Genomic DNA, 15,549 nt, shown 5'->3' with positions numbered 1-15,549 from the left:
GTGTCATTGGCCCAACCACCTTCAATTGCTTCATCAATGTCCTTCTTTACATCATAAAGTCGAAAGTGAGGATATTCACTGATGATTGCACAATATAGAGCACTATTTCATAGAAATCATAGAAACCCTACAGTACAGAAAGAGGCCATTCGGCCCATCAAGTCTGCACCGACCACAATGCCACTCAGTCCCTACCCCCCTATCCCTACATATTTTACCTGCTAATCCCTCTAACCTACGCATCTCAGGACACTAAGGGCAATTTTTAGCATGGCCAATCAACCTAACCTGCACATCTTTGGACTGTGGGAGGAAACTGGAGCACCTGGAGGAAACCCAAGCAGACACGAGGAGAATGTGCAAACTCCACACAGACGGTGACCAAAGCCGGGAATCGAACCCAGGTCCCTGGAGCTGTGAAGCAGCAGTGCTAACCACTGTGCTACCGTGCCGCCCAATTTGCGACCCCTCAACTGCTGAAGCAGTCCATATTCAAATGCAGCAAGACCTGGACAATATCCAGACTTGGGCTGGCAAGTAATGATCGCACCACACAAGTGCCAGACAATGACCACTTCCAACAAGAGAAGATCTAACCATCACCCTTTGACATCCAATTGCATTACCATCGTTGAATCCCCTGCTGTCAACATCCTGGGGGTTACCATTGACCAGAAACTTAACTCGACTAGCCATATAAATATTATGGCTACAAGAGCAGATCAGATGCTAGGAATCCTGTGGTGAGTAACTCACTTCCTGACTCCTCAGAAAAGCCTGTCCACAATTCTCACAGCACAAGTCAGGAATGTGATGGAATACTCTCCCCTTGCCTGGATAAGTGCAGCCCCAACAACAGTTAAGAAGCTTGACACCAACAAGGCCAAAGCTATCTGTTTGATCGGCACCCCATCCACAAACATTCACTCCCTCCATCACAGACACACAATAGCAGCGGTACGTACCATCTACAAGATGCACTGCAAGACCTCATCAAGGTTCCTTAAACACCTTCCAAACCCACGAACACTACCATCTAGAAGGACAAAAATAGCAGACATACAGGAACACCACCACCTGGAGATTCCCCTCCCAAGCCGTTCATCACATTGACTTGGAAATTTATCGCCGTTCCCTCACTATTGCTGGGTCAAAATCCTGCAACTCCCTCCCTAACAGCACTGTGGGTATATCTATACTCTAGGGATTGCTGCTGTTCAAGCCTACAACTTAACACCACCTTCTCAAAGACAATTAAGAATGGGCAATAAATGCTGGCCTAACCATTGATGTCCATATCCTTTGAAAGGATAAAAAAATGCTGCTTCCTAAAAATAAAAGTTAACGGAAGAGAAGCTCATGGACTAGGAGGGTCTGTGTCCAATGGGAAAAAAAAATTGGCTTAAGGACTGAAAACGGTGAGCCATGGGAAATGATTATATTTCAGACAGGAAGGAGGATAGTAGACGGTGGTGTTCCCCAAGGTTTCGGACATATTGAGAGAGTGATTAGCAAAGCATATGAGATCTTGGGCTTCAAAAATAGAGACAATGGGTAAGAAAGCAGGGAAATTATGCTGAACTTTTATAAAGTTCTGGTTAGGCCCCAAGTAAAATATTCCGTCCAGTTCTGGTCCCCACATTTGGAGCAAGGATGTGAGACTCCTTGAGAGGGTGCAGAGGAGATTTAGCAGAATGGTTCCCAAGGTTGAGGGGAGAGTTACAAGAATAGGTTAGGAATGTTGGGGTTGTTTTCCTTGAAGCAAATGAGATTGGGAGATTTTCCAGAGATATTCAGAGCAAGGAACGTTAAAAAGGATTTTTTGTGAGCTTCAGTGAAATACTGTTAATTCTGAAGACTATCTGGTACCAATTTCAGATGTTAAAGTAGTAGCAGCTGTTCTCAAGGGAGTGCCAGCCTATGGTCTCTATTCGCGAGCTTTGCTTCAATTTCCGTGTATGATTTATGTTTAATGGCTAACGGACAAGCTTACAGAGCTTGAGGGAGTGGGGGGGGGGTAGGGTGTGGTAGCGAGAAGGGGGTTTCCACCCCTGTATGTCATCAACAAGAATGTCATCATGCAACAGAATGTTCTATCATTCAGTGTGCTACAGGATATTATGTCTATATCCAGGGCAAACAAGCTACGTGGAAAAAATGCCTGTGCAGTGAGGGGAAATAATGCATCTTCTCACTCTACTGTAGAAACAGTAATTTATTTTTGGGTATTTATTCCTTCCAGTCCCAGTTATATTAAACTGTCAAAGAACATTTCTTTGCATCTAGCTTAAAGATGCAAGCCACATTTTTAAAAATGTAATTAATGCAGATGTCATCAGCAAAATGACATGGTTTTACATTTTCCAGAAATGCAAGTGCAGCCAAATCAGTATCACTTCAGTATTTTGCAAGAATCATGACAAGAACAACCTCACAGCACCTTAGCTTTGCACACGTTGTGGTCGGGACATACAGAAATAGGTATTCAGTCTCTCAAACCAGCTACACCATTCAGTTAGATCATGGCTCATCTGTACTTAACTTCATTTACCTGCCTTATTTCCAATCCAAGTTGATGTAAAACCAAGTATCCAAACTTGAAAGAAGTTAAATTTCTCAACTTGCATCTAATATTACATATGACAGGAAGCTGATGAGCACAGCCTTCTACTTATATTCAAGTACATGGCCAGAGCTCGGTTTTCTTCTTTTCTGGGTCAATAATTTAAGAATCAGTTTGTAATATTCAATACTGAATGGTTAAAAACCTAGAAACTGTCCATCATAGGATTTTAGTAAATAACAGTTTAATCATTGTGTGTTAGTTATAACCATATTTGATTTGCCTAACCCACAGAAAGATTTGGCAGAATCCAAATATATGACCCAAATAATTGCATTCAAGATCCAAAGGAAGGGACATGGGATCTGAATTTCATTCAATAGAGCCACATGGTTAAGGTAATTGCTAAGAGATCTCTATATGAACATCATGACACCCTAAGCACCAAAACGTGTATTGCCTTCCAATCACTGTGTTAAGTTTACAAATTACATGCAGTTGGAGAACTAGACAAGCAATCAACATCAATCATTACCTCTCTGGCAGTAAATTAGAATTGCATAATCATTCAAATATTTAGCTTAATGGTTTAAATTGAATAGTTGATGTAATGGGAAAATCCTGCAGGTTGTGGTGCTCAGCATAGTGTAGCTACATCAATTTCCCCATGGAAACGGAAGTATTTTTATGGGTTGGGATGAAAGATCATTTTTCTTTCAGAAAGGGCCGACTTACTGGTACCCAACAGGACTATCAATCACTTACTCAAGCATTTAACAAAAATTGCGCCAGGGGATTTGTCTGAATACAAGAGTCCGAGGAATATGCAATTTTTCTCTGTTCAAGCTATCATATTGAATATACATCTTTCTGCTTGCTGCAATGCAAGGTAACAGGGAAACCAAGCATGCATTAAGTTAGGTTCATGTTTGGGAACAAAGGGAAAGCTACACATGTAGTTTTGTTTCAACACTCTAATGTTCTACAGATCAAACATTCTACTTCTGATTTGTTCCTTCACATTAGAAACCATGAATTATAAAATCAAAACAAGTAATCAATTCCTCATTAAAATGATAATTGAAAGTTAAATGTCCTAAGCATATTCCTTGCAGTTAGCTGTTTTCCCCTTTCACAACTGAGACGCCCAGGGATGACGGGTGGAATTTTGTTGAGATGTCAGGGTCAAATGTCACCTGCCAGTTGGAGAACCAGCAAGAAACTTGTTCTACCTCCCTTTGAGGAGGCCTGCTAAACCGCAAGCCAATTAGCCAGTGGTGTGTCAACTGGTCGACATTCTCCTAGAATCCAGTGAAATAAAGGAGAAACACAATCTGGATAGGCTAGATGCGAAGTTAATCTTTTCAACTCTTCAACATTGGATTTTCATTAAATTGCCAAAACACCATGTAGATATGCAGTGGATTATCATTTGAATTATAATGCATAAATTGTAAAACAATTATTCAGTCTGGAGATTTCTAACATTCAATATGATTGGAAGTTGGTCACCATGTCTTTACATACAGGTTCAAATACACAATTGCAAATTAAAGCACAATAATAGTGGCACATATTCATAACTGTTGACACACAATTCTAACCGGTTAAGAAAATCTGTATCTCACACTCCTGTACCTGCATGCAACTCCCAGACATAAAACATGCAATTTGTAGTCATTTCAAGTTCCTAGAGATCAATAAGATTTAAGAATACCTGATTTTCAATGGCTTTCCTGTTTTTAGGATCATTTACAATAGACAGCTGTAACTCTGCCATTTTCTTCATTTTTCCATCCATATCAATCTTCTGCATGAAATTTCTGGTTTCGTTTTTTAGTAGCTTGACTGTATCCTCTTTCCCATGCTGCTTTGCAAACACTGATGCACAGGCAGAATGTATTGCTGTTACCCAGTTTTCAAGATCAGTCTGGCTTGTAGCCTGAAAAATCAGACAATCAGAATAATTGAAATTTAATAGATTAAAGTTATCTTAAATCATAGCAGAATTTCTGAAATATTAAAAGCCGTTTACGCTCAAGACAAATAGTGAATGACTGCTCATGTTCTCCATTGCTTGTAAAATGATTTTATAAATTCGTGTATGGTTGCTGTCCCTGATAATTATCTTGAAACTTTAGAAAACTTAACATTCAGTCTTGCTCAACTCATTTGGAAACGTCAAGCAGGTGACCAGGTGAATGCATTAAAAAGGATTTTGTAATTTAAATTAGAACGGCAAGATTTCTTGATGCCTCAGCTGTTCAAGACCACAAACAGTTTTACAGATCAGGGAGTTCAAAAATGTAATCTCTAGTCAACATAGAATTTAATCATCTTAACCAAGGTGTTAGTACAAAAGTAAGATTTGGCCCCAATTTACACCTGAACCCTTTGATTCACTTCTGATTAAGCTACATCTTTTGTAATTACTTGTCTCTAGACATTGGGAATGGGGAATTATCAAAGCCTGTAATAACTTCCACACATTTGTATTCCACTAACATCCCATATGAACGGCTTTTAATAACTTGTCAATAGGGTAGAGATCACGGATTTGGGAAGTGTTGGCAACAGAGTCTTGGTGGACTGCTGCAGTGAATCTTGTAGATGGTACATACTGCAGCCAACGTGTATTAGCAACTGCTTTGTCCCAGATGGTGTTGTTGGTGCTGCATTTAGCCAGGCAAGTGGAGAACATTCCATCACACTCCTGGCTTGTGCTTTGTAGATAGTGGACAGGTGCCATGTTAGTTGCTGGAGAAGTCCCAGCTTCTAACTTGTTTGCAGCTGAAGTATACACATAGGTTGGTCCAGTTAAGTTTCCTGTCGATGGTGACTCACAGGATATTAATAGTGGGGGATTCAAAGATGGAAATTCTATTTGCATCAAGAGGAGATGGTTATATTCTCTCATGTTGGATATGATTATTGTCTGGCACTTATGTGGTGCGAATGTTACTTGCCACTACCAGCCCAAGACTGAGTTTTAGCACAGTTTTGCTGCCATGTGGGCACAAACTGCTTAATTATTTGAGAAATTGAGAGTGGAACTGAACACTCTGCAATCATCAGCAAGTACTTACATTTCTGACCTTGCGTTGGTGGGAAATTAATTGATGAAGCAGCAGCTGATGACCAATTCCTATCAACTTCAACATTGCTAAACTCCTTGATGACATATTCAGTCATATGCTGCTTTGGTATTATTAGTCAATGCTGACCTAACCTCTGAAATTCTGTTTTTTTATCCATGATTGCACCGAGGCTACAATGAGGTCTGAAGTCCAGTGACCTTGCTGGAACCAAACTGAGCATCCAAGTGTCACTTAGTGACATGGTTTTCTTCCAGCTGTTTTAACTACTAGGTTATTGGAGGGGCAGGCAATATTATTAACGTTTTTAAAAGATAAATCCAATATCAATTTCTTCTGCACCCATTTGTACAAGATTTTGGTTGAAAAACAATTTCAACGCAGAAAGAGTTGCGATTACAAAGATCGAACTGAAAATAGAAGCACAAACAGATGGCAAAATAGAAATAAGGTGAACAGAATGTAAACCTAACCTGATAAAAATACTGTATGGGCTGAATTTTATGCTGGGGCAGTATCCCCACACATAGTGTAAAGTCAGGGGTCAACCTGCCTATGGTTAGTTAGCTGGCTTGTCCAGCTGTTCATTGGCTTGAAGTGGTGCTTCCATTCCCAACGGTGAGGAAGGTCCATTTCAGAGAGCAGTTGGCCAATCAGATGGCTAGCAGTTCTCTGGTCGCAGCACTGCTACCAAGCTTGGTGGCCAATGCTGGGACTGCAACATTCCCTGAGAAAGAATTTCAGTGATGGAATTTGGACTTTGGTATGTCCAGGTTCTCATTAGGGCCAGCCTATCAGCCCCTACAAGGGGGTTGGTGACTCGGGTGGACAGGGCAAGAGGAGAGGTGTTGGGGGGTGGGAAAAAGGGAGAGAATACCTCACAGGGAGGGGGAAAAAGAACTCTGATAGGCAATAGGAGAATCAAAACGGAGGCAGGTCTTGCACAGGCATGAATTGCTTCATTATTTGAGGAGTTGCAAGTGGACCTGAACAATGTTCAATCAGTCAGCATTCTCACTTCTGGCCTTATGATTGTTTCACATGATGAGATGGACCCTTATCACTGGCCTCCCCCACTGTGGGTAAAATTCGAGAGACAGTGGGAGGAGACCGTTCAGTGGTCAATAATTAGCACCTCTGGCATGGTAGCCAATTTTTCTGCCATCCCCACCACATCCACCTGCCATCCAGCCGTCAGAGATATAAATGTCACATGGCATTAATTAATTTGATATTCACTGGCATTTAATGTTGAAGATTTTTGAGAACAGAATAGTGCAGAAATACTTAAAAGTTCAAGTGACAAACTCCACAGGGAAACAAGATGACTTTCAGAATTGGAATTTATGAAGAACATTTTTTTTTCTTAAAATGTTTAACTTAAATCCAGCTTTCCCTTTTTTTTTGATATGGATCTCAGACTAATACTCATGCATCACTCTTTCGAATCATTTTACTTGCATTACAACCATAATTATATTGAGAATTATTGCAAACACATCCAGCTGTCTGTTTTACAGCTACAGCAATCTGAAATTTAGGAAAACAAAATTCTGAAAATAGATTGCCAAAAGATTTGGAAGGATCAAAGCACTATATTCAGAGGGCAAAGCTTTCTACTTGGCCTCCCTAGGTTTTGTTTGTAAGTATCCTAAACAAAGCTATTCATACAGTAAGTTGTGATCACTTGTAATTTCTCCCTTACTAATTGATTCATGAAATCATCCATCCATTCCATCTATAAAGGATCGAATGGTGTATTTTACATTAAAGATGCCACGTAAATAAGTTGTTGCTAATATATGCATTTTTATTTACTTTAATCTTTTTGTTTTTCGTTCACCCTGTAAATGTTTGCAGTAGTTCTTCTCTGCCTTATAGGTGCCCCTGTTGTAGTTTGTATGAGCTACATGACAAATAAATCAAGAAAAACCTGGAATAAGACGACATCCCCAAAGGCATTACTAAGACAGAACACATTTTCTTTCTTTGGATGTTCCGGTACAGGCTGCACTATACTATCTTCGGCAAACAGGGCATATCTAGGAACACTGTTCTGATCCATGAAGTTTTTCCCACTGGTCTCATAAAATAGCAAGGTGCAACCTTTAAAAAAAAAGAACAAACAAGTATTGTGTGTTATTGGAAATGGAACTTGTACAAATATGGTGGACAAACCAACAACAGAAGAATGCATTGATATAAATAAACCTACTGTACATTCCCTGCTCTCACTTAGATGCAAAAAATGTAATATATTAAAAAGTTCCAGGTATCAGTTTGCTTCAAACTTATTCTTGTACACAAGCTCATTAACCAAAGCTCAATAATCGATGCTTAAATTTGAATGGCAATCGCACTGGTGTCATTAATTAATATGAGAATATCTTTGGTCTTTTTTTAAAACATTGACCAAAATAGGAAATAAGCAATTTGGGATCATAAGGCCATGAAAAGTGCTATATTAAAACAAGTTATTTCTTCCTTCAACTGGTGTGGGAGATCCTGTTTTCATCCAGATTTGTTTGTCAATACAATTCTGTCATTAGTTAGCATGTCAAATTTGGATCCGTTCTAGATCATGTAATTACAATGGAACCCAGATGAACAATTAAATCTCACACAGACAAGTTTTTGGCCAGGTGGGCTGTTTATATAAATAATCACATGGCAGATTTAGAGGTCTAGTTTGCTCTCAAGTTGGAATTCACATTGATAAATTTATCAATTAATTATACCAGAGAGCCAAGAGTTTCTGCCTAATCTGGTAGATTTTTTTTAGGTCACTAACAGGATATGTAAGACGATATGAATATTATCCCATATAAATCTTCCAGAAGGCATTCAATAAGGTTTCATACAAGAGATTATCAGCAAATATCAGAGTGCACAAAATTAGAAATAGCCTTTAATTTGGGTTGGAAACATGTTGGAAGATAGGAAATATAAAGGGGGGGCCAGAGGATAGGTACTCTGATTGGAAAGAGATCTTGTGGTGCATCGGGTAGTGTTCTTGCCTCTGAATCAGAAGTTCCAGGTTCAAGTTCCTCTCCAGGACTTGATAACTACAGAAGGTGCATTCATAACGTGGCCAAACAGGTTGATTATTGGAAATGCAACTTGTACAATTATGCTGCACACACCAACAATTGAAAAGTGCAAACTTCCATTATCCCTACAGCAGGCAGTAAGAATGGAAGTGATGTAGGGTGGTGTCCCTCAAGCTATATCCACTGGCATCAGGCCAGTGACCTGTTCCACAGAAACTAGCTTTGCCTGTCTCATGCGTCTTAGACTCAGGAACAGAATCTAGAAGATGACAGGTTATTGGTGAGATATGACAAGTCATACCCAGGGATCTGTTTCAGTGACTCATATTTTGAATAACAAAAACAGAAAATGCTGGAATATCTCAGCAGGTCTGACAGTATCTGTGGAAAGAGAATAGAGACAACGCTTTGAGTCAGATTCCAGCATCCGCAATATCTTGTCTTTAGTTTTAGACTATATTGACTTCAATAAAAAAATATAGAGTTATGTATCTAATGTTGCAGATGACACAAAGTTAAGGAGGTGGGGAGGGGAGAGAAAGTAGTGCAGATGGGAGCAGTAAGTTCTAAAGGTTAACAGTTAAATAATCCATTTTAGACTGAAGAAGGGTGAATCAAAGTATTTTTGAAATGGTGAGAAACTAGGGACTTTGGAGAAGAAAAGGTGGGATTCTAGAATTCACTGCCTGAAAGGACGGCAGAGGTTGAAATCTTCATTGCATTTAAAACATATTGGACTGAGTTAAGGTTACAGATCAAGAACTGGAAATGTTAACTGATATTCTCCAAAGTCTGAGATTAAGGGGCGATCTCTTCAAGGTGTTCAAAATGTTATTGGAATTTGTTAGGGTAATTACAGGAGTTAAAGGAGGTCAAAATGTGAGAAAAACAGAGTGCACAAGAAAGTCCTGCAAGGGAAGGACAAACCAGTAGGACATATTTAAAAACCCTACGCCTAAATGAACGCAGTATTCGGAATAAGGTCAATGAGTTGACGGCACAGAGACAAACAGGTATGATCTGGTGGGGATTACTGAAACATGGGACTGGGAGTTGAATGTCCAAGGATGCACAGTATTCCGAGAGGATAGACAGGATGGAACAGGAGGTGGAGATGTTTTATTGGTTAAAGATGACATCAAGGCTGTATTAAGAAATGACATTGGCACTAAAGGCCAACATCCTGAATTGATCTGGATAGAATTAAAAAACAAAGGAAAAAGCATCTTGGCAGGAGTAATTTACAGGCCCCGAGCAATACTTCCAAAGTGGGGCATAACATAAACCAAGAAATAATGAAGGCCTGTGAGAAGGGCACATTGTAATCATGGGCAATTTCAACGTGCATATTGACTGGATTAATGAAATTGGCAAAGGTAGCCTCGAGGGAGATTTCATAGAGCGTATGAGGGATTGTTTCTCAGAGCAACATGTTCTGGAACCAACCAGGGAGCAGGCTATTTTAGATTTAATATTATGTAACGAAGGTTGAAAAATAGTCTTGCTGCTAAAGATCCTCTTGGAAAAAGTGATCACAGCATGCTAGAATTTCAGATTCACTTTGCACAACAGAAGACAGAGTGCTATACTAGAATTTTAGCATTGGGCAGAGGTAATTATACAGGCCTGAGGAAGGAGTTCTCCAAAGTAAACTGGGCACAAGTAATTGAGGGCAGAACAGTTGAGGAACAATGGCGGATGTTCAGAGAGAGAAATTGAATACCTCTCAATTAAAGTATATTCCTGAGAGGAAAAGGAATTGTAAAAGGAAGAAAAATGTTCCATGGCTAGACAAGGAAGTCAAAGAGGACATAAAGACAAAAACTGAGGCATATCAAATTGCAAAAGCTGGTGGTAAGCTGGAGGATTGGGAGAACTTTAAGGTTCAGCAAAAGGCTACTAAAAACAGAATCAAAGGAGCCAAGTAAATTACGAAACTAGCAGATCATTTATATAGATTGTAACACAAACAAACACAGATACCAAAAGCTTCTGTAAGTAAATGTTGGCCCTTTAGAGGATGATACTGGTGAGGTATGAATGGGGAACACCGAGATGGTGGAGGCACTAAACCAATATTTTACCTTTGCCTTCACGGTAGAGAATAATGAAGATTTTCCAAAAACTGTCATTAATGCGGAGGAACTTGATGCAATAACCATCTCTAGGGAGAAGGTATTGAATAAACTAATGGGATTAAGGGCAGATAAGTCTCCGGGACCTGATGGCCTGCACCCGAGGGTATTAAAAAGTGGTAGCAGAGATAGTGGATGCATTGATATTTCAAAATTCCTTGGATTCTGGTACGGTCTTGGTGGATTGGAAATACGCTAATGTGACGCCCCTATTCAAAAAGAGAGAGAGGCAAAAATAGGAAACTATAGGCTGGTTAGCTTGACCTCTGTGGTGGGCAAGTTGCTGGAGTCAATCATTAAGGAGGAGATGACTGAACATTTGGAAAGTCAAAAGTTCAATCTACCATTGTCAGCATAGTTTTATGAAGGGTAAGTCATGCTTGACAAAATTGCTGGAGTTCTTGGAGGACATAACCAGCAAGTTGAATAGTGGGGAACCTGTGGATGTAGTATATCTAAACTTCCAGAGGTGTTTGACAAGGTTCCGCATAAAAGACTGATCCAGAAACTGAGATTGCATGGGATTGGAGGTAGAGTGCTAGATTGGATTGAGGATTGGCTGACTGACAGAAAGCAGAGGGTTGGCACAAATGGGTCCTTCTCTGGCTGGCGAAAATGTAACTAGCGGGGTGCCGCAGGGTCAGTCCTCGGACTTCAACTGTTTACAATCTATATAAATGATCTGCAAGCAGGGACAGAGTGTAACATAGCAAAATTTGCGGATAATACTAAAATAGGTGGGAAAGTAGGCAGTGAAGAGGATATAAAGATTTTACAGATGGATAGATATAGATAGGCTAGGAAAATGGGCCATAATTTGGCAGATGGAGTTTAATGCAGGTAAGTGAGGGGTTATCCATTTTGGCAAAAAATATAGAAAGGCAAATTATTACCTAAATGGAAAACAGATTCAAAATGCCATCCGAGCAGAGGGATATGGGTGTCTATATTCATGAATCGCTGAAAGTCGGTATGCAGGTGCAGCATGTAATGAAAAGGGCAAATAGGATGTTGGCATTTATTGTAAAAGGACTGGGGTAGAAAAGTAGCAAAGTGTCGTTGTAATTGTATAGGGTGTTGGTGAGACCACGTCTGGGAGTATTGTGTCCAGTTTTTATCTCCTTATTTGACGAAGGATGCCGTTGCATTGGAGGCAGTTCAGAGGAGGTTCAGCAGATTGATTCCGGAGATGAAGGGGTTGATGTATAAGGAGAGATTAAACATTTTGGGCTTGTATTCACTGAAGTTTAGACGGGTGAGAGGAGATCTGATCGAGGTATATAACATTTTCAAAGGGATTCATAAATGTAGACCAAATGGGCAATCTAGAACAAGAGGTTACAGGTACAGGTTGAGTGGCGGTAGATTTAAAACTGAAATGCGGAGGAACTATTTCTCGCAGAGGGTGGTCAATTTGTGGAACTCGCTGTCCCATAGCACAGTGAAGTCTGAATCATTAAATGGTTTCAAGAGGGAAATAGATGTATTTCTAATAAAAAAGGGATGAGGATCTACGGAATAGATGGGGAGGTGGATTTAAGACCAGGGAGAGATCAGCTATGATCTGATTGAATGGCAGAGTAGACTCAAAGGGCTGAATTTGCCAACTTCTGCTCCTAATTCCTATGTTACTATGTTACAGAGAAACTATATCCTCTCATGGGGCAAAATCAAGAATGGGAGAAATAGATTTAAAATTCTAGCTATAGAATTCAGGAATTAGATCAAAGCGTTTTTAGCAGAAATGTCCAAACGGCATGGATGTTCGTACAATTAGAGCTTTCATTATGGGGATTTTTGTTAACTTAATATCTAGGGGTGATCCAATTAAGTGAGAGGGCCGGCTGGATGGAATAAATGACCTTTTCTATTTAGAAATCTTAATCAGATACTGACCTCTTACTTTTCACCTTATAAACTAGAGAACAAAATCAAGGTTTGAAAGCCACATCGGGCTCAAGTAAGTTCACATTTCCGATGGCAATACTGTTACCCAGAAGACTAGGCAGTGCCTAGAAAAATATGCCGATGGACGAGTTTCTGGCAACAATCACAAAGCAGTATTCAGCTCATTAACTAAAAAATTATCAATACAAAATGCACTGAAAGTTTTAACAACTTTAGAAACTGCCTTCAAATAGGAAACAGATCATAAATCTGCTTATTTGACGAAGCAGGTTACAGAATATATTTTTATTAAGCTATCTTGAACAGTTCACCTGCAGAGTTTTTAAAGCAGTATTTGAATATTTAAAGCATACTTTGCATCAAACATAGGCAGAGTGGTTTTAAATAGAAAATTTAACTCTCATACAGTTTGGGATTGGCAAACTAGCTCATGCCAGAAAGGTAGAGTTTATAATTAATGATTGGGCACTGAATATCTTGAAATGTTTCAATTCAGCAGATTTATCAAAGGGTAGGACATACCCAATGAATCTGATTACATTTTTGAAGAGCTAAGTAGTGGACCGAGGGATGTTTACATATTATTTGCCTGGGCCTCTAAAAGGCATTTGATAAAATTCCTTATACGAGACAGACAACTAAAGCTGAAGCTCATGGAATTGAAGGGTAATTATCGATCTGGTTAGGAAATCAGTTGAGCAGCAAGAGGCAGAGTGGGGATAATGGATGGGTAATCAGTGGTGTCCCACAAGGATCTGTGCTGCGACCTTGATGATTCACTGTATCAACCATTTCAATTAAAGTAGAGAGAGTTACATAACTAAGTTTGCTGATGACACATATGCTAAGCAGTAGAGATGATAGAAGCACCAAGTTAAAAGGATATTAATAGATGAAGTCAGTAAGCAAAACCGTGGCAAATTAATTTCAATTTGGCAAAAGTAAGGTAATCTATTTTGGACCTAGAATGGATAGAACAGAGCATTTTCTAAACAGTAAGAAGTTCGAGACAGTGACGATGCAAAGATATGTTTTTGGAAGGTGGGGCGGGGGGGGGGGGGTGGTGTGTGAGGAAGTCTAGATACACAGATCATTAAAATATCACAAACAGGTAAAGAAAATAATTTAAAAGGCTAATGAAATGTTGGCCTTTATATTCAGAGAACTGGTATGCAAGGGGGTAGAAATTATGCTACATCTATAGCCCTGGTTACACTACATCTGGATTACAGTGAGAGATTCTATGCAACGCATTTATAAAGGAAAAAGTGGTCTTGGAGGGAGAGCAGTCTACATTTATCATAATGGCATCAGGATTCAAACTGGCCATTCTATTAGGACTAATTATCAGACTTCATCCAGAACTTTATTCCAATACAGCTCTAAGCACTATGGGGGTGGGGTGTGTGTGTGTGTGTATATAGATAACCACAGGCTTTGCCAGGCACCATGGTGAACTGTTTAAAAAGGTCCACCTCGTTGTTGTAGGACTTGTCCCAGTTAAAGCAAAAAAAGCTGTTTCAGCAGTGTAATAGATATCTGACCTCTCAGCCAAGCCTTATTGTGCATTTCTGGCTGTGAGTCCAGACATTCATTAGACTGTTGAAACAGCTGAACGCCAGGGGAAACATTGATGTCAGTTGCCCAATGTTTATTTACACAAGGTTAAGAGTGCTTGCAGTTTCTGCTATTAGTACTTTAAAATGGGTCAGGATGATTGACACATTTGCTTGTAGTAAAAGGAGTTCTTTTAAGAAAGTTAAAAACAATTAATGAGTGAAAGATTGGTTTTATTTGAAGCTTTTTTATACATATCGTGTCATTATAGGGCTAATTGGTTTTATAGAGTATGGTGGGTGAACAGGCATGGAAGTATCATAGCTAACAGGGGATTAAGAGGGGTCTTGGGTTGTGTGGAGAGACATATCTTGGCATGGAGGTTCATGAGGGCGACCTTCTGAACTTAGTTTTCAAAGAATTCCCTCTTGCAGATTATGGTTCATAACCTCTCTGAGGTGCCCTGAACCATGACTCTTTGGAAATCTGGCCTGAATAGGGCATGCATTATCCTATAATGGGGCTGGCCAGTTCGGGAGTATAGGATGGGGGCTCATGATCTGAACCAGCCCAAATCCTTAAAGGCACTCTTGAAAATCAGAAATGGTGTAGGGAATCAAGCAACCAGGACACGCCTGCCATTTTTAAAGGGCTCTCAAGTCATCCCTACTGCCAAAAATCCAGGCCCACATATTCAGTCTGATTTATACCAATTACCTTTAAGAGAAACCCAATATTGTTTCCACTTTCTGCGAGGTGCAAGTTCCAACTTCCTCTCTTTTTGATGTGTAACAAGAGGTTTAAAAGACAACCAGCCAGCCTTTCGCACAAACCCCTGTTCTTTTTCATACAATAAATCCAGTTGTTCTAAAGAACTGAAAGAATCGCTGCTGGTTTCCTCACTTCCTGTAGACTGGTCTGCATTTTCCACAGATATATGACCCATTTCCAACTCTCGCATGAAGTTCTCATAAATGCTCTGTCTCAAGACATCATTGCCAACCGCATTGGTAGAGTTACTTCTGGGTGGCAATGTATAGCTGGAGCCAGGTGACCACAATAAACTTGATACTTGGGAAGGAGAGCTGGTGTCTGCAGTCACGCCATCAATTCCACTGTCACAATATTCATTTATATCCTTGGATTTAGAGTCCTGCAAGATTGATAGGATTTTTATTTGATTGCTGAAACACATTTTAGGAGGTTAAACAGAAAATTTGCAAATATTTGATAAGACTTTC

General features: G+C 39.7%; 1 protein-coding gene across 1 annotated transcript in view; it reads right to left on the bottom strand.

The window, feature by feature from the left end:
* Window positions 1-15,549, bottom strand: part of LOC144504529 (rho guanine nucleotide exchange factor TIAM2-like) — a 314,348-nt gene that overhangs the window by 182,916 nt on the left and 115,883 nt on the right. Inside the window, exons 4-6 of the mRNA XM_078229959.1 lie at window positions 15,026-15,461; window positions 7,592-7,764; window positions 4,281-4,505 (exon numbers count right to left, since the gene is read on the bottom strand). Of these exons, the coding sequence (XP_078086085.1) occupies window positions 4,281-4,505; window positions 7,592-7,764; window positions 15,026-15,461 (834 nt within the window). The remainder of the gene's footprint in view (window positions 1-4,280; window positions 4,506-7,591; window positions 7,765-15,025; window positions 15,462-15,549) is intronic.

The sequence above is a fragment of the Mustelus asterias genome, chromosome 15 (assembly GCF_964213995.1).
Source record: "Mustelus asterias chromosome 15, sMusAst1.hap1.1, whole genome shotgun sequence".
NCBI classification, from domain to species: Eukaryota; Metazoa; Chordata; class Chondrichthyes; order Carcharhiniformes; family Triakidae; genus Mustelus; species Mustelus asterias.
The sequence above is the reverse complement of the archived record's forward strand: the minus strand, read 5'-3'. Positions and strand labels throughout refer to the sequence as shown.